Here is a 17,406-nt window from a genome sequence, read left to right on the forward strand (position 1 = left end):
ACCCTTTCACCCTGAGGAGGTGTCTGTCTTTAGTGGTGAAAGGGGTTTCTTAAAGACAACAGATTGAAGGGTCTAATTTTCTGATCTACCCTGTTAGCTTATTTCACTTGATGGGTGAGTTAAAGCCATTAATATTTAGGGGAATGATTGTGAGGTTTGATTTAATACCTGCCATATTGTGGTGGTTTATGTGCTTTGGTGTTTTCTTGGACTTTGTAGTTTTTTGTGCCTTCTCTGAGTTTGGTTATTGTGATCTGTTTCTTGTAGGTACTTGAGGTTGGTTATTTGATTCTTCTGTGTGAAGAATTCCCTCAAGTACTCTGTAGGTTTGGCTTTGTGTATAGTTGTAAAGCTAAGTTTTATTTTGAAAATTTTTTCTTTCACTATCTATTATAAGGGATACTTTTGCTGGGTAGAGTAGTTTGGGTTGGAAGCCATAGGTTCTTAGAGTTTGCAGTGTCCCTTACTATATAGCCCATGCTAGCCTCAAATTTGTGACCCTCCTGCCTCCGACTCTTCAGTGCTGTAATTATAGACATTAGGTCACCACTGCTGTCTGTTTTTTTTGTTTGTTTGTTTGTTTTGTTTTTCAAGGTAGGGTCTCACTTTAGCCCAGGCTGACCTGGAATTCACTGTGTAGTCTCAGTGTGGCCTTGAACTCACTGTGATCCTCCTACCTCTGCCTTCTGAGTGCTGGGATTAAAGGTGTGTACCACCATGCCCGGCTAACTGCTTGGTGTTTTGAATGTACTGATGAACCATGACCTTTCCTCCCTAAGCTTCAGCATGCAGCTCCCAAGAGCAAGCCTTCTCCTTCATGTGTTCTTAGTGACATTATCACCTAAGAAACTTAATACTAATCTGTTGCTGCCATTTTCAGTTCCTCCCTCCTGTTGTCCCAAGGTCTGTAGAGTTATTTCAGAAACATCATTTTTTCAAAATCACATGGACTCCCAGTTGTGACATCTTAGTCTTCATCTTACATTCTCCAAAGAGTCTAGGCTTTCCTCATCTTTGAATTAAGAGGTTGGGGGGAGGGCTGGAGAGATTTCTTAGTGGTTAAGGTACTTGCCTGTGAAGCCTAAGGATCCAGGTTCGATACTCCAGTTCTTTTTTTTTTTTTTTTTAATTTTTATTAACATTTTCCATGATTATAAAATATATCCCATGGCAATTCCCTCCCTCCCCACCCCCACACTTTCCCGTTTGAAATTCCATTCTCAATCATATTACCTCCCCATTACAATCATTGTAATTACATATATAAAATATCAACCTATTAAGTATCCTCCTCCCTTCCTTTCTCCACCCTGTATGTCTCCTTTTCAACTTACTGGCCTCTGCTACTAAGTATTTTCATTCTCACACAGAAGCCCAGTCATCTGTAGCTAGGATCCCCATATGAGGGAGAACATGTGGCGCTTGGCTTTCTGGGCCTGGGTTACCTGACTTAGTATAATACTTTCCAGGTCCATCCATTTTTCTGCAAATTTCATAACTTCATTTTTCTTTACCGCTGAGTAGAACTCCATTGTATAAATGTACCACATCTTCATTATCCACTCATCTGTTGAGGGACATCTAGGCTGGTTCCATTTCCCAGCTATTATAAATTGAGCAGCAATAAACATGGTTGAGCATGTACTTCTAAGGAAATGAGATGAGTCCTTTGGATATATGCCTAGGAGTGCTATAGCTGGGTCATATGGTAGATCAATCTCTAGCTGCTTTAGGAACCTCCACACTGTTTTCCACAATGGCTGGACCAGATTGCATTCCCACCAGCAGTGCAGAAGGGTTCCTTTTTTTCCACATCCCCGCCAACATTTATGATCATTTGTTTTCATGATGGTGGCCAATCTGACAGGAGTGAGATGGAATCTCAATGTAGTTTTAATCTGCATTTCCCTGATGACTAGTGATGTAGAACATTTTTTTAGGTGCTTATATGCCATTCGTATTTCTTCCTTTGAGAACTCTATTTAGCTCCTTAGCCCATTTTTTGATTGGCTTGTTTGATTCCTTATTAGTTAACTTTTTGAGTTCTTTGTATATCCTAGATATTAATCCTCTATCAGATATATAGCTGGCGAAGATTTTTTCCCATTCTGTAGGTTGCCTCTTTGCTTTTTTCACTGTGTCCTTTGCGGTGCAAAATCTTTGTAATTTCATTAGGTCCCAGTGGTTAATCTGTGGTTTTATTGCCTGAGCAATTGGGGTTGTTAATTCAGAAAGTCTTTGCCAAGACCAATATGTTGAAGGGTTTCCCCTACTTTTTCCTCTAGCAGTTTCAAAGTTTCCGGTCTGATGTTAAGGTCTTTAATCCATTTGGACTTAATTCTTGTGCATGGCGAGAGAGAAGAATCTATTTTCATCCTTCTGCAGATATTTATCCAGTTTTCAAAACACCATTTGCTGAAGAGGCTGTCTCTTCTCCAATGAGTATTTTTGGCATTTTTATCGAATATCAGGTGGCTATAGCTACTTGGGCTTACATCTGGGTCCTCTATTGTGTTCCACTGATCTACATGTCTGTTTTTGTGCCAGTACCATGCTGTTTTTGTTACTATGGCTCTGTAGTATAGGTTAAAATCAGGTATGGTGATACCACCAGCCTCTTTTTTGTTGCTCAGTATTATTTTAGATATTCGAGGTTTTTTATGATTCCAAATGAATTTTTGGATTGTTTTTTCTATTTCCATGAAGAAAGCCTTTGGAATTTTGATAGGGATTGCATTAAATGTGTAGATTGCTTTAGGTAAGATTGCCATTTTCACGATATTGATTCTTCCAAGCCAGGAACAAGGGATGTTTCTCCACTTTCTAGTGTCTTCTGCAATTTCTCGCTTGAGTGTCTTAAAGTTCTCATTGTATAGATTCTTTACTTCCTTAGTTAGGTTTATTCCAAGGTATTTTATTTTTTTTGATGCAATTGTGAATGGGAGTGATTCTCTGATTTCATCCTCTGTGTGTTTGTTGTTAGCATATACGAAGGCTACTGATTTCTGTGTATTTATTTTGTATCCTGCTACATTGCTGTAGGTTTTGATCAGCTCTAACAGCTTGCTAGTAGAGTCTTTAGGGTCCTTTATGTATAGAATCATGTCATCTGCAAATAATGATAACTTGATTTCTTCCTTTCCAATTTGTATCCCTTTTATGTGTGTCTCTTGCCTTATTGCTATGGCTAAGACTTTCAAAACTATATTAAATAGGAGTGGAGACAGTGGAGACCCTTGTCTTGTTCCTGATTTTAGTGGAAAAGCTTCCAGTTTTTCCCCATTTAGTAATATGTTGGCTGTAGGCTTGTCATAAATAGCCTTTATTATATTGAGATATGTTCCTTCTATTCCCAGTCTCTGTAGGACTTTTATCATGAAGGGATGTTGGATTTTGTCAAATGCTTTCTCTGCATCTAATGAGATGATCATGTGATTTTTGTCCTTCAACCCATTTATGTAATGTATTACATTTATAGATTTGCGTATGTTGAACCATCCCTGCATCTCTGGGATAAAGCCTACTTGGTCAGGGTGAATGATCTTTTTGATATACTCTTGTATTCTGTTTGCCAATATTTTGTTGAGAATTTTTGCATCTATGTTCATGAGGGAGATTGGTCTGTAATTTTCTTTTTTTGTTCTATCTTTGCCTGGTTTTGGTATCAGGGTGATGCTGGCCTCATAGAAGGAGTTTGGTAGGATTCCTTCTTTTTCTATTTCCTGGAAAAGCTTAAGGAGCAATGGTGTTAGCTCTTCCTTAAAAGTCTGGTAAAATTCAGCAGTGAATCCATGCGGGCCTGGGCTTTTTTTAGTTGGGAGATTATTGATAACTGCTCGGATCTCCATGTTTGTTATAGGTCTATTTAAGTGATTAATCTCATTTTGATTTAATTTAGGTAGGTCATATAGATCAAGGAAATCATCCATTTCTTTCAGATTTTCATACTTTGTGGAGTATATGCTTTTATAGTATGTCCCTATAATTTTTTGAATTTCTCTGGAATCTGTTGTGATGTTACCTTGTTCATCTCTGATTTTATTAATTTGTGTCTCTTCTCTCTTTCTTTTGGTCAGATTTGCTAAGGGTTTATCAATCTTGTTTATCCTTTCAAAGAACCAACTCTTTGTTTCATTAATTCTTTGGATTGTTCTTTTTGTTTCTATTTCATTAATTTCTGCCCTAATCTTTATTATTTCTTCCCGTCTACTACTTTTTGGTTTGCCTTGTTCTTCTTTTTCCAAGGCTTTAAGGCGAAGCATTAGGTCGTTTACTTGCGACCTTTCTAATTTCTTAATATAGGCACTTAAGGCTATAAATTTACCTCTTAGAACTGCCTTCATTGTGTCCCAGAGATTTTGGTATGTTGTGTTCTCATTATCATTTGACTCTATAAATTTTTTGATTTCCTTTTTGATTTCTTCATTGACCCACTCATCATTTAGTAGTGTATTGTTTAGTTTCCATGATTTTGTGTATGCTCTATAGCCTTTCTTGCTACTGATTTGTAGTTTAATTCCATTGTGGTCAGATAGAATGCAAGGAATTATTTCAATTTTCCTGAATTTGTTAAGATTTGCTTTGTGTCCTAATATATGGTCTATTTTAGAGAATGTTCCATGTGCTGCTGAAAAGAATGTATATTCTGCAGCCTTTGGATGAAATGTCCTGTATATATCTGTTAGGTCCATTCCTTCTATGACCTCATTTAGTCCAGATGCCTCTCTGTTTATTCTTTCCCTGGATGACCTGTCAATTGATGAGAGTGGGGTGTTAAAGTCACCCACCACCACCGTGTTTGGTGTTATCTGTGACCTTAGTTCTAATAGTGTTTGTTTGACGAATTTGGGAGCCCCCATGTTAGGTGCATATATGTTTAGGATTGTAATGTCCTCCTGTTGTAGTGTGCCCTTAATCAATATAAAGTGACCTTCCTTATCTTTTTTGACTAACTTCGGACTAAAGTCCACCCTGTCTGATATTAGGGTAGCAACCCCTGCTTGTTTTCTAGGCCCATTTGCTTGAAACACCGTCTTCCAACCTTTCACCCTAAGATAATGTCTATCCTTTGTAGAAAGGTGAGTTTCTTGAAGACAACAAATTGTAGGATCCTGCTTTTTAACCCAGTCTGCAAATCTATGTCTTTTCGTTGGGGCATTGAGACCGTTGATATTAAGAGATATTATTGAAAGGTGTGTATTTATGTTTGCCATTTGTGTGTGTGTGTGTGTGTTACTTGTTCTACCTGTGCTCTCTTCTGTTAACTGGTATTTGAGTATGGCTGTTTTTTTCTAGGTTCCTTATATGTGTGCTTTTCCTTTTGTTCAGCATGGAGGATTCTATCAAGTATTTTCTGTAGAGCTGGTTTTGTCTTCAGATATTCCTTTAACCTGCTTTTGTCATGGAATGTCTTTGTTTCTCCATCTATTTGGATGGATAACTTTGCAGGATAAAGTAACCTTGGTTGACAGTTGTTATCTTTCAGAACTTGGAATATATCACTCCAGGCCCTTCTGGCTTTAAAAGTTTGTGTTGAATAATCTGCTGTAATCCTGATGGGCTTGCTTTTGTAGGTAACTTGATTTTTCTCTCTAACTGCTTTCAATATTTTTTCTTTGGTTTGTGTGTTTGGAAGTTTGAGTATAATGTGGCGAGGAGAGTTTCTTTCTGGGTTTTGTCTGGCTGGGGTTCTAAAGGCTTCCTGTATCTGTATTGGCACCTCTTTCCCAATTTGGGGAAAATTTTCCTCTATGATTTTGTTGAAGATGCCTACTATGCCTCTGGAGTGGAGTTCTTCTCCTTCTACTATGCCCTGAATTCTTATATTGGATCTTTTCATAGTGTCCCGAATATCTTGAAATTCCCACTCATACTTTTCTATAAGTTTGTCTTTCTCTTTGTTGGACTGCATTAGGTCTGCCACCTGATCTTCTAGCTTAGATATTCTGTCCTCTCCCTCATCCATCCTACTGGTGAGATTTTCTACAGAGTTTTTTATTTCATTAACTGTGTTCTTCATTGCTAGTAATTCTGACTGGTTTTTCTTTATTATTTCTATTTCTCTATTTATGTCTTGTATTGCCTTCTTTATTTCATTAAATTGGTGTCCTGCCTCTTCTTTGATTCCTTTGATTTCCTCTTTGATTTCCTCTTTGATTTCTTCTTTGATTGTTTTCATGTGTTCTTTGACCTCTTTGAACATATTTATAATTGTTCTTTTGAACTCTTTCTCAGGCATTTCCTCTAACTCTTTCTCACTGGAGGACATTTCTGATGCATTAATACTTTTAGGTGGATTTATATCGTCTTGCTTTTTAGTGTTTCTTGTGTTATAATGTATATATTTTTGCATCTTGGATTAAGTTAATGCTTGGATTTTCTAGCTAGCTGTGTATTCTTAGCTGTATCAATTGATTTGATGTAATATATTTTCAGGGTAGGACCTTAAGGTATTAGGTGTGGCTCTTAAGACTCTCAGAGTATCTACAAAGATGTTCTTAGGGGTTGAGTTTTCTGCTATAGGAGTATTCAAGCAGGCTGAGTGGAATAATATACTGGTAGATTCTAAAATTTAACTAAACACTGTACCCATTCCATCAAAAACAGCCCCAAGTATGTATGCAAGAGTAGTTATTATAATGACCAGATCCTCTATCAACAAAGAGGTTTAGATTTCTGGTCTGTTGAGGTATCCAAGTCAGCTTGTGACCAAGTGAGACCCTTCCCTGGTGCAATCCCAGTTACCTTGGGTGATTGTGGTCTCAGTCAAGTTGCTGCCTGGGTCGTCGGGCTGCTGTTCTGATTTCTGGAGCTGGGCACTTGCTTTTCCTACGGGGCAAACTGAGCCGCTGCTGCCGCCTCTGCAGCTGTTGTAGCTGCCACCCCCGGAGCCACCACCGCTGCTGAAGCTGCCGTTGCCGTGTCCACCGCTGCTGCTCACCCCGAAGTCGCTGCTGCGGGATCTGCCCCCGCTGCCGCTCCTGGGTCCGCTGCTGCTGGGGCCACTGGTACCGGTGCTGGAGCCGCTGAAGTTGCTGCCGAATTCTGCTTCTGCTTGGGTCCCGCCGTCAGCCCAAGTTGGCGTGGCCGGGTCCCGGGCCGCTGCTGTGTTCGCTGGAGCTGGGTTCAGGCGGCGGGGGAGGGGAGGGAGCCGCGGCTGCTCTGGTTGTATTGCTTCTCCACGTGTGCTTTTACCTCGCGGTCTGCTCCTCCCTCCGTTGCTCGCTGCCGCTCTCCCCTCACGTTTCCCGAGTTGCGGAGAGCGCGGTGTGAGGGGAAAATCCCGCACCTGGCTTGTCCTGCGGCTCGAGCCGAGAGTCCGGCGGTTTTCTGCCGCTCCGCGGCTGCGGCGGGTGGCCGAGCTGTCCCAGAGCCGCTGTTCCCGCCTGTGCGGGCTCTGGCTGCTCTATAACTCTTCCACTTCTCCGCTGCTGCCTCAACTTCCTATACACCTCACTTTTTAGTAAAAGTGTGTATTTTGCTGAGTTTTTTTTGGTCTTTCCCCCCCCTAGGCTGCTTTGGCGTGGTACCTACGCCGCCATCTTAACCGGAAGTCCCTCCAGTTCTTATGTATGCCTGATACACAAGGTAGCACATGCATCTGGAGTTCATTTGCAATGGCTAGAGGACCTGGCATTCCAATTCACCCTTACCCCCCCCCCTTTCCCTCTGTCTCTAATAAAAAAATAAATCTTTTTAAAAAAGAGGTTGGGGGAGAAATTAGATATTCCTCACACTCTGTATTTGTCTGATCTCTTTTTTAAAATTAGTTTTATTTTTGAGAGAGAGAGAGGGAAAAGGGCAGAGAGAAAGAGAGAGAATGGGCACACCAGGGCCTTCAGCAGTCACTATGAATGAACTCCAGGTGCATGTGCCCCCTTGTGTACATGTTTGACATTGCATGCTTGTATCACTGTTCATCTGACTTATGTGGGACCTGGAGATTTGAACATGAGTTCTTAGGCTTCTCAGACAAGCACCTTAACTGCTAAGCCATCTATCCAACCATGTCTGCTTAACTTGTCCTCCCCCCTGTTCTGAATGTCCTATAAACTAGAAATTAGACCTAGAGACCTCCTATTTGAGGGTAAGCATTTCTAACCAGGATATTCCAAAAGCTGAAGAGGTTCTGGTAGGCCATTGTAAACAGACATTTCTTGTGTGCAGAGGCAAGTCTTCAGCCTGTGCTGCCTTCCCTGACATAATCCTTTTGCTCTCTGTGCCTGCAGCATCCCTTCCTCAAAGGCCTGTGGGCCATTCACCAACTTCAACACCACCTGGGAGGTCATCCCCAAGACAGTGAGCACTTTCCCCAGCTCACTGCAGTCCCTGGTCCATGGCATCACATCAGAAGCCTTTGCAGTTCCTTTCTTCATGATCATCTGGTGAGTCAAAGTCTGGAGGACCTTGGGGAAAGCTTCTTGCCTGGGCACACGACTCCTTAAAGTAGGAAAATGGAGGGTATGTGATAGATGGTTTACTGTCTGTTAGCTTCTTTTTTTCTTTACTGCAGTTAGCTTCTTTTCTCTGGCAGAAAGTACCCAACCACGAGCAGCTTGTGGGAGGAAAGGGTTTATTTTCACTTACAGACTCAAGGGGAAGCTCCATGATGGCAGGGGAAAATGTGGCATGAGCAAGGATGGACATCACCTCCTGGCCAACATCAGGTAGATAAAAACAGGAGAGTGTGCCCAACACTGGCAAGGGGAAGCTCGTTTTTCCCCATAAGCCTGCCTCTAACAATACACTGCTTCTGAGAGGATACAATTCCCAAATTGCCACCAACTGGGGACATAGCATTCAGAATACTTAAGTTTATGGAGCATACCTGAGTCAAACCACTACACTGTCACTGTGAGAAAATATCTGAGAGATTCAACTTAAAAGGGTAAATTTTTTTAAAATATATATTTACTTATTAGAGAGAGAGAAGAGGCAGATAGAAAAATAAAGAATGGTGAGCCAAAGCCTTCTTGCTACTGCAAATGAACCTCAGATGCAAGTGCTACTTTGTACATCTGGCTTACATGGGTACTGGGTAATCGAACCTGGGTCTGTAGGCTTCATAGGCAGACGCCTTAACTGCTAAGCCATCTCTCCAGCCTAAAAGGTTTGTTTTGATTTAGTGTTTTAGAGGTTTCAGTTTGTGGTCACTTGGCCCTTGTTGCTTTGGGTCTATGGTGGCACAGTACATTGTGGTGGGAGCCTATGGCCAGGAGCCCTGTTCACCTCATAGGCACTGAGAAGCAGAGAGGGAAAGAGGAAGGGACACGAGTCCCCATACCTCCTTCAAAGATACACCCAAACGACCTAACTTTTTACACTGGGCCCCACCTCCTAAATATTCCACCTAGTAGCTCCTTAGGCCGGGACCATGCTGGTAGCTCATGAACCTTAGAGGGACATTCCAGATTCAAACTGTAGTCGAGGGTCACCTGCTTCACAAGTTACTGAGGGCTGAGCATGTTTCCCATGTCCAAAATGGGCATAACTTGTCGCCGCTTTCAGAGGGATGTTGAGTAGATTCGGAAAGATTCCCTGTGTAAGGCCCTCAGCCCTACACCTGCTTATAAATGCACAGTAAATGTGGCATATTCATAACATTCTGGTGATTTCCTTAAATCTCATTCTTTATGACGACAGAGAGAGCCTTTGAAACCACGCTCTGCCATTTCTAAGTGGTGAATAACTGGAATTGATTATACTGTCCATGTACTAACTAATGAGATCATCACACTCTGCCCCCTGATGTAGATGTTATCTATGTGTAAAAGGGAATTTCAGTTCTTTGTTGAGATACTAACCTGGGAGAGACCCAAAGCTACCATCCTTGGACTTCCCAAGAATTGCTACTTGCTTGTTTACATCTTTGGCAAAGGAAGGTGTTCTACACAAAATGTATTAGGCTGTTTGCTAGTGACCTTCAGATTCCCTCGTGACCTATCTGTCTTGACGTGCAGCCTTATCATGTTCTACTTCATCGCCTTGGCTGGAGCACACAAGCGAGTGGTGGACCAACTCCGAGAGCAGCTATCTCTGGTAAGGAAATCCAGGCCCAGAGCGTCATAGCCAGGCTATAAAACGTTAAGACCCACCCCACTGACCCATTTCCTCCAGCAAGGCTTCATCTTCCTACATATATATTACTATTTATTTGTTTGTTTGTTTATTTGCAAGCATAGAAATAGAGGTGGGGCATGCCAGGGCCTCTTGCCACTGCAAACTAACTCCAGATGCTTATGTCACTCTGTGTATCAGCTTTACATGGGTCCTGGGGAACCAGACATGGGCCAGCAGTCTTTGCAAGCAAGCACCTTTAGCCTCTGAGCCATTTCCCCAGCCCAAGGCTCCATCTTCTAAAGATTCAATCAACTTCCTAAATGGCACTGCCAGCTGGGTGCCACATAGGTAAACATATGAACTTCTGGGGAACGTTTCACATTTGGACCACAATAGTAGTATGTTGTTATAATCTTAGCATGTGGGAGTCTGAGGATCATGAGTTACAGCTTGGGCTACATAGTGAGTCACTGTTTCAAAAATAAATACATATTGGGGCTGGAGAGATGGCTTAGTGGTTGAGTGCTTGTCTGTGAAGCCTGAGGACCCTGGCTCGAGGCTCAATTCCCCAGGACCCACGTTAGCCAGATGCACAAGGGGGCACATGCATCTGGAGTTTGCCGTGGCTAGTGGCACACCCATTCCTTCTCTCTATCTACCTCTTTCTCTCTCTGTTACTCTCAAATAAATAAAAATGAACAAATTTTTTAAAAATTACATATTGGAATTCCCAAGAAAATAAAACAACAGCCAAGACAGTCTCTGGGAAGCAGTGCTTTTCCAAGGGAGGGACTGGAATTGCCATTGGCCTGCTAACAACCACTCCTCTACAACTTGACCTTAGGGCCCAGCCCTGTCTAACTTCATAAATTTGCCTGATTCATCCATTTCCACACCAAAGGCATGGAGTCACTAAGTAGCTAAACACACCATTCCATTACCCCTACATTCAACTTTGCTTTAGATCTATCTACCAGGACACAGGCAGAATACAGTCAGAATACTACACAAACTGCCTAGCCCAGTTTTGACAAAGCCTTCTACCCATTTGAAACCCCAGAAGCCAAACTTTCACAGTGTACACTTTTCTATGTATTTTGGGAAGTCCCAAGTTCTAAATCTTCCATAAAACCAGTTCCAAAAGACTAAATGTCATATGGTCAGGTTATCACAGCAACTTGTTAGTACCGATTTTCTGTTATAGTTATTTCTCATTACTGGGACAAAACACCTGACCAGAAGCAGCTTATGGAAGGAAAGGCTTTATTTCAGCTTATAGTTTTGAGGGGAAGCCTCAGTGGGGCTGATAAAGCATGGCAGAATAGACAGAAGGGTATCATATCTTGGATGAAGCAGCAAGAGTGAGCCAGCGAGCCCTGGCAAGCTGAGCTGGGTTATGAAATCCCAGATCCCAGTGACACACCTCCTCTAGCAGGGCTCTCCCAGCTGGGGATCAAGTATGAGGCTTTCTTGCAAACACATGAGGCTATGGGGGACATTTTATGACGAAACCATCACAGTATGTTTCTACATGTATAAAATGGACTTTCAAATTCATTTCTCTTTCTAGGAAAGTCGTGACAAGCGCTATCTTATCCAGAAGCTAACGGAAGCCCAAAGGGATGTGCAGAGCCAACCAGCTTGAGCCTGAAGTCACCTTGTTGTGCTTGTTGCTTCTCTGCTGACCTCATGACTCTGATGGGCCTACAGAGTCTACCTGGGTTTTGAGTGGAAATTTTAAGATGTATTTTTCTGGACATCAGGGCTTTTCCTGATCACTATTGTTCATGTTTACATATCCCACTTAGGGCTTTTGGTGACTTAGCAAAGCAGGTTGGAATTCAAGTCGTCACTTCTGGTGGCAGTGCTTAACACTTAACTCCTTAAACCATGAAAGCTTTTATAGCCAAAATTGTGGAGGAGAGACTTTTACTTAGTTTGTTAGACTTTTATATTTTATAAAGGCTTGTGTTGTCTTTCAAAGTTAACTAGAGTTCACCCATTCTTGTATCCTGATGTTTTTGGAACACATTTCTAGTTTAGGCTGAGTACGTAGCCTTCTTGAATATCCATAGTTACTTAAAATGAAACCTTTTTGTTGTTAATGAAAATAACAGCTGGTGGGAATGTGGAGATGATGATCATGCCAGTAATATGAGAGGAAAGTTGGTCCCTATGGTGTATCTAAGCTGTGTTTGAATTCCTGCCTGTATGACCCTCGTGAGCAGGAATTGCAGCAAGTAGCCATCTTGGTTTCTTAGCTTTCTAGACAATTTCTGAAGCATCATTTATTACTCAGGGGAATTCTGCCTTTAGTGAGCTGGTTATCCACATGCCTTCTTCAGTTTCTGTCTAGTCCTGAGGCAGACAAAGTTCATTTCTCAAGTTGTCCTAATGCAATTTCCCATTCCATGTCAAGGTGTCAATTTCTGTAGGATACTTACCATTTTAGATCCAGGCTGAAAAAGGCTATTTAGTATCAGAGCTGTGGGGAAGGCATTGGAGTTTTATGTACAGAAATGTTTGAGATGCGTGTTCATCAAAACAGCCTCTGATGTCAAAATAGGTTGGATGCTAGCTTCTTAAATGCACATTTTTACATTTCAGAGGACTAGCATTTGTTTCTCTGTGTTTCAGACTTTGAATGCACTACCTTTATTTTACAAAACATCCTAAAAGTAGAATGTCTTAAGATTTCCATTATAGTAAAATATATCTATGTAATAAATACCTCACAAGAAGCATGCCCAACGTTGATAGCTCTGGAACCATCTAATAGTAGCCTATGCTATTGTTTGCTATAATGTTTTCATTTTAATATCTCAAATCTTTGCTGGTATTTTTAATGGACTGTTTGAGTCTTTTTTCATTTTTTTCCTTTCACTGGGTCCAACCCCTTCCTAGAATTTAAAATTGGATTCAGGTTTTTAGAAAGCTGCTACTGAAAATAGTTTCTTCCACCCTGACCATTGCCTCATTTCTTAAAGAAATAGTTACTTCCTTGTTCTGGGAAGTAAAGCAAGATAACCATGGATTGTGCATTTCTATATGTATGATGACCCTCTTTTGGGCCGTGTGTGTGTGTGTGTGTGTGTGTGTGTGTGTTGCTGTAGTTGGAACTCTGGTCCTCACATATGCTAAGCAAGTGCTTGCTGTACCACTGACCTACATCCCCCCTGCCCAAACATGTCCGCTTCTTTTCTTTTACACACGGCAGTATTATGGTGGAGTGTTTTGTACCCACAAGAACAAAGCCTTTTCAGACTTTTCCTGTACTGTAAGGTTAATGAGTTTCTAACTGTTACTGGTATTTTGAGTAACCCAAAGTTAATTCCATCCTTACTTTAAAACCATATTCTAATTGTTGCCATTTTTTGCCTAGTGCCTTTATGTATAATATTATTACTTTCACCATGCCTCTAAAAATGGTCTACTTTTCTTTTTGTATGTATGTACGGTGAATGAAAAGAAAACTATGTTGTTTTGTTATAAGAAGGATACTGAAATATGTTAACTAGTGACTTTAGTTAAGTGCTGCTAATTTATGTACTTCTTACTTGAATGTTTGATAACTAATAATTTCAGGTGATGCCTCTGTAATTGTTAAAGTACAGCTGTAACAAACATGCATTAAAACTACTGATTACACAGTATCTTGACACTTTTGGAATGTGTGTGCACTTGAACAGATGTTTCTTGTCAATCATTAGGTGACCACAGGAAATTATAACTGCAGAGTTTGTCTTTGTTTTCTTCTAATGAGAGAAAGAAGTATTTCATCTGCTGTGTGTTCTGGATGAGTTTTAACACTCAAGAGAAGCACATTTGTGTGTTTAAACCTCATGTACATAAAATGATTTCAAGTATTCTTTATCCTGGTCCCAGAGGAAACCACTGCTAATAGTGTTTGTTCTCCCAGAAAGCTGTAGCATTTGTTCAAGTAGATGTAAGTAGAGAGATGTGAGTGTGTTGTGGGGTGTCTATTTCTGAATTTTCCTCTCACTTCTCCTTAACAGCGTCTTGAAGACCTTTCCATGTAAAGAGCTAGCTGGTCTTTTATATATATATATATATCTGCAGAGCATTGGTGGTACAGACATGAACTTTCTATAGCAATGCAGCCACTAAATGGCTACTTGGATTGATTTTGCCCCTCTTCCCTCATTACACACAGTGGAAGCTGGAACTTTAGAAGCCTCTGCAAACATTTGTTGTGTTTCTACTTGTACACTCTTATTTATTTTTAAGGCAGACTTTCAGGTTCTTGTCATCACAAAATGTTCTCATTCCCAGTGAAAAGAAAAAAATAAATCTAGTTAGACAGGTCTTTGGTTTGCATTAACCCTTAAGATGGCAAAGTCAATTCTTGTAGCAACAATCTGATGGCAGCTAGCCACAGTGTCAAGTATTTGAAAGCAAAGGAACTAATTTTACTAGAGAAGCACTGCAAGTTTCCAACTCTTGGGAAGAACTTCTGACTATATCTTCATTTTTTAAATGTATTTTATTTATTCATTTTATTTTAAATTTTGTTTTAGTTTTTTGAGGTAGGATTTCACTCTAGCCCAGGCTGACCTGGAATTCACTGTGTAGTCTTAGGGTGACCTCAAACTCTTTGTGATCCTCCTACCTCTGCCTCCCGAGTGCTATGATTAAAGGCATGTGCCATCATGCCTGGCTTATCTGCATTTATAACATGGGGCTCTACTGATCTACCACTAATTTCCATTTGGTGCATTTCCTGTCCAATGCATGGGGCATGTGATGGCTTTGCTGCTGGCTTAATTGTGTGATTAAATATCTTTTTGAGACAGTCACCTTATATTTAAAGTAGAAAAGTAATGCAGGGCTGGAGTAATGAAAGGGTCAGTCAGTAAATTAATCCCCTCATTCCCTTGGTTTTTTAAAAGATAGGGTCTCATGTAGTACAGACGGACTGCAAACTAGTTATGTAGCTGAGGATGACCTTTGAACTTCTTGCCTCCACTTCCAAGTGCTGGGCTTACAGTGTGTGCCACCACACTTGATTAATGCAGAGCTGCAGATCAAGCTGAGGACTTTCCTGCCAAGCACTAGAAATTTAAAAGTGCATGCTTACCACACAGGGTATGAGAACATGGAAATTGACAGAGAAGAATACTCATCATGTATAGACATCCATACATGGTGCTAATCATGGTAGAACTGCTTTTAAGATAAAAAAAGGACAGAGATAGGAGCTGGAGAGAAGTCTCAATGGTCAAGTTGCTTTTCTGCAAAGCCTGAGGACCCAGGTTTGATCCCCAGTACCCATTTAAAACCAGATCGTTGTTTTGGCACATGCATCTAGAGTTCATTTGCAATGGCTGGAGGCCCTGGCATGGTACATTTTCTCTGTTTCTTTCTCTCCTAAATAAGTAAGTAAATAAAAATTATTAAAGTACAAGGGAGTAGAGAAGGAAAAGAAAAAAAAATAATCTGATTTTTTTATTTAAATATTTTCTTGTTTTATCAAAAAGTTCTTTTTAGCTAGCTGTGGTGGAATGCATCCATAATCCCAGCACTAAGGAGGCTGAGGAAGCAGAGTCATGAGTTTAGAGACAGCCTGGTCTGTATAGCAAGATCTGGTCTAAAATGTTACATTCATTTCAGTGGGCTACATAATGTAACAGTATGCAGATGAGTCATAGTTTTAAACATTCATTTGATTAACATTTACCAAAATTCCCCAATGTCACATCACAAATCTTTGTCAGCATTTTTTTCCTCCTTGGTATAAGACACCTGACAGCGAAATTTTGACAAATGTTTTTTTCAAAAAAAATTATTTATATATTTGAGAGAGAAAAAGAGGCAGAGAGAGAGAATGAGCATTCCAGGGCCTCCAGCCATTGCAAACGAACTCCAGAGGTATGTGCCACTTTGTGCATCTGGCTTATGTGGGTCCTGGAGAATTGAACCATGTTCTTTGGCTTTGCAGGCAAATGCCTTAACTGCTAAGCCATCTCTCCAGCCCTTGACAAAAGTTTTTAATGTGTTTACATGAGAATGTTACAACACTCTCAATTTCAGTAGGATTATTTGGGCTCATCATAATTCTAAAGTCTCTGCTAATCTGAGCACTGTAGAGTTATATAAAACAACTAGCAACTTTATTTAACAATAGCCATGCATCTTAAAAACTTGTGTTAAGGTGGATGTGGTGGTCCATGGCTTTAGCAGAGATAGGAGGATCGTTGTGAGTTAAGGCCACCCTGAGACTACATAATGAATTCCAGGTCAGCCTGGACTAGAGTGAGACCCTTCCTCGAAAAACAAAAAACAAAAAAAGTGTCAAAGGCTGGGCGTGGTGGCGCACATCTTTAATCCCAGCACTTGGGAGGCTGAGGTAGAAGGATCTCTGTGTGAAGCCACCCTGAGACTACACAGTGAATTCCAGGTTGACCTGGGTAGGAGGAAGACCCTACTTTGGAAATCGGAAAAAAAAGGGTTAAATTTGTAAAAGTATATAAATAAGCCAATTTTCCTTTCTCTAAGTCCCAGCCCTCCAGCCCTCAACTGTACCAACATCAAATGTCTTGTTACCTCTCCTTGCAGTATGCATTGATTTTTCTGACTTCAAATACATGACTTATTTGAAAAAAAAAATTCTAATGTGCAAACCCCTAGAAATAGGAGTCATATTAATGGATATGTCCTTTGGACGTTTGATGTATATTACTAAATTTTCCTTGCCCTCAATCACACAGCCACCAAGATGTACAAAGAACATTATTCTCTGTAGGAAATATGAAACGTGAGAAAAGGACTAGGAAATAATTTAAAGCCGGTTGTCAGACCCACTAGATTACACTGTAGACACTGAAACTTAGTATATAATTGACACTTTAAAATATGTATTTGCAAGGAGAGAATATGCATGGGTGCTCCAGGGCCTGTAGCCACTGCAAACGAACTACAGACGCATACACCACTTTGTGCACCTGGCTTTACTTGAGTACTGGGGAAATCGAACTTTCTTCGTGAAGCCTATACAGGCAAGGGTCTAAACCGCCGAGCCATCTCTCCGGGCGGCTGTTTTCTAAGGGAGACCGGATATAAACAGAGGAAAATCTTCCATTTAGGAAAGGTGGGGAAAGGCTCTGCCATAAATGCTTGGGCCTTTTCAAGAAAATCTTAGGCAATAAATTCTAACCCTGTTTTCCAAGAGCAATTAGCACTCTCAGCTAACAGCGGCCCAAAACTGTTATCGGAAGGGCCTCGTAGTGATCGACAGGGAAGCTTTCCAATAGGAGAAGCGCATTTGTCATTTCCAACCAACCAGCTGAGAGCTCGGGCGTCTCCGGGTGACGGGATGGGCCGCACCTC

At 40.9% G+C, this 17,406-nt stretch overlaps 1 protein-coding gene across 4 annotated transcripts in view; it reads left to right on the top strand.

Moving 5' to 3' along the window:
* The window catches only part of Tmc7 (transmembrane channel like 7), a 74,763-nt gene extending 61,194 nt beyond the window's left edge, over window positions 1-13,569 (top strand). For all 4 annotated transcript variants that reach the window (XM_045143878.1, XM_045143877.1, XM_004665432.2 and 1 more), the window contains 3 exons: window positions 8,229-8,384; window positions 9,960-10,038; window positions 11,630-13,569. In XM_045143878.1, coding sequence (XP_044999813.1) covers window positions 8,229-8,384; window positions 9,960-10,038; window positions 11,630-11,704 — 310 coding nt within the window. In that variant the 3' untranslated portion in view covers window positions 11,705-13,569. The remainder of the gene's footprint in view (window positions 1-8,228; window positions 8,385-9,959; window positions 10,039-11,629) is intronic.
* The last annotated feature ends 3,837 nt before the right edge of the window (window positions 13,570-17,406 follow it).

This window comes from Jaculus jaculus, chromosome 2, assembly GCF_020740685.1.
Source record: "Jaculus jaculus isolate mJacJac1 chromosome 2, mJacJac1.mat.Y.cur, whole genome shotgun sequence".
In the NCBI taxonomy this organism is placed as follows: domain Eukaryota; kingdom Metazoa; phylum Chordata; class Mammalia; order Rodentia; family Dipodidae; genus Jaculus; species Jaculus jaculus.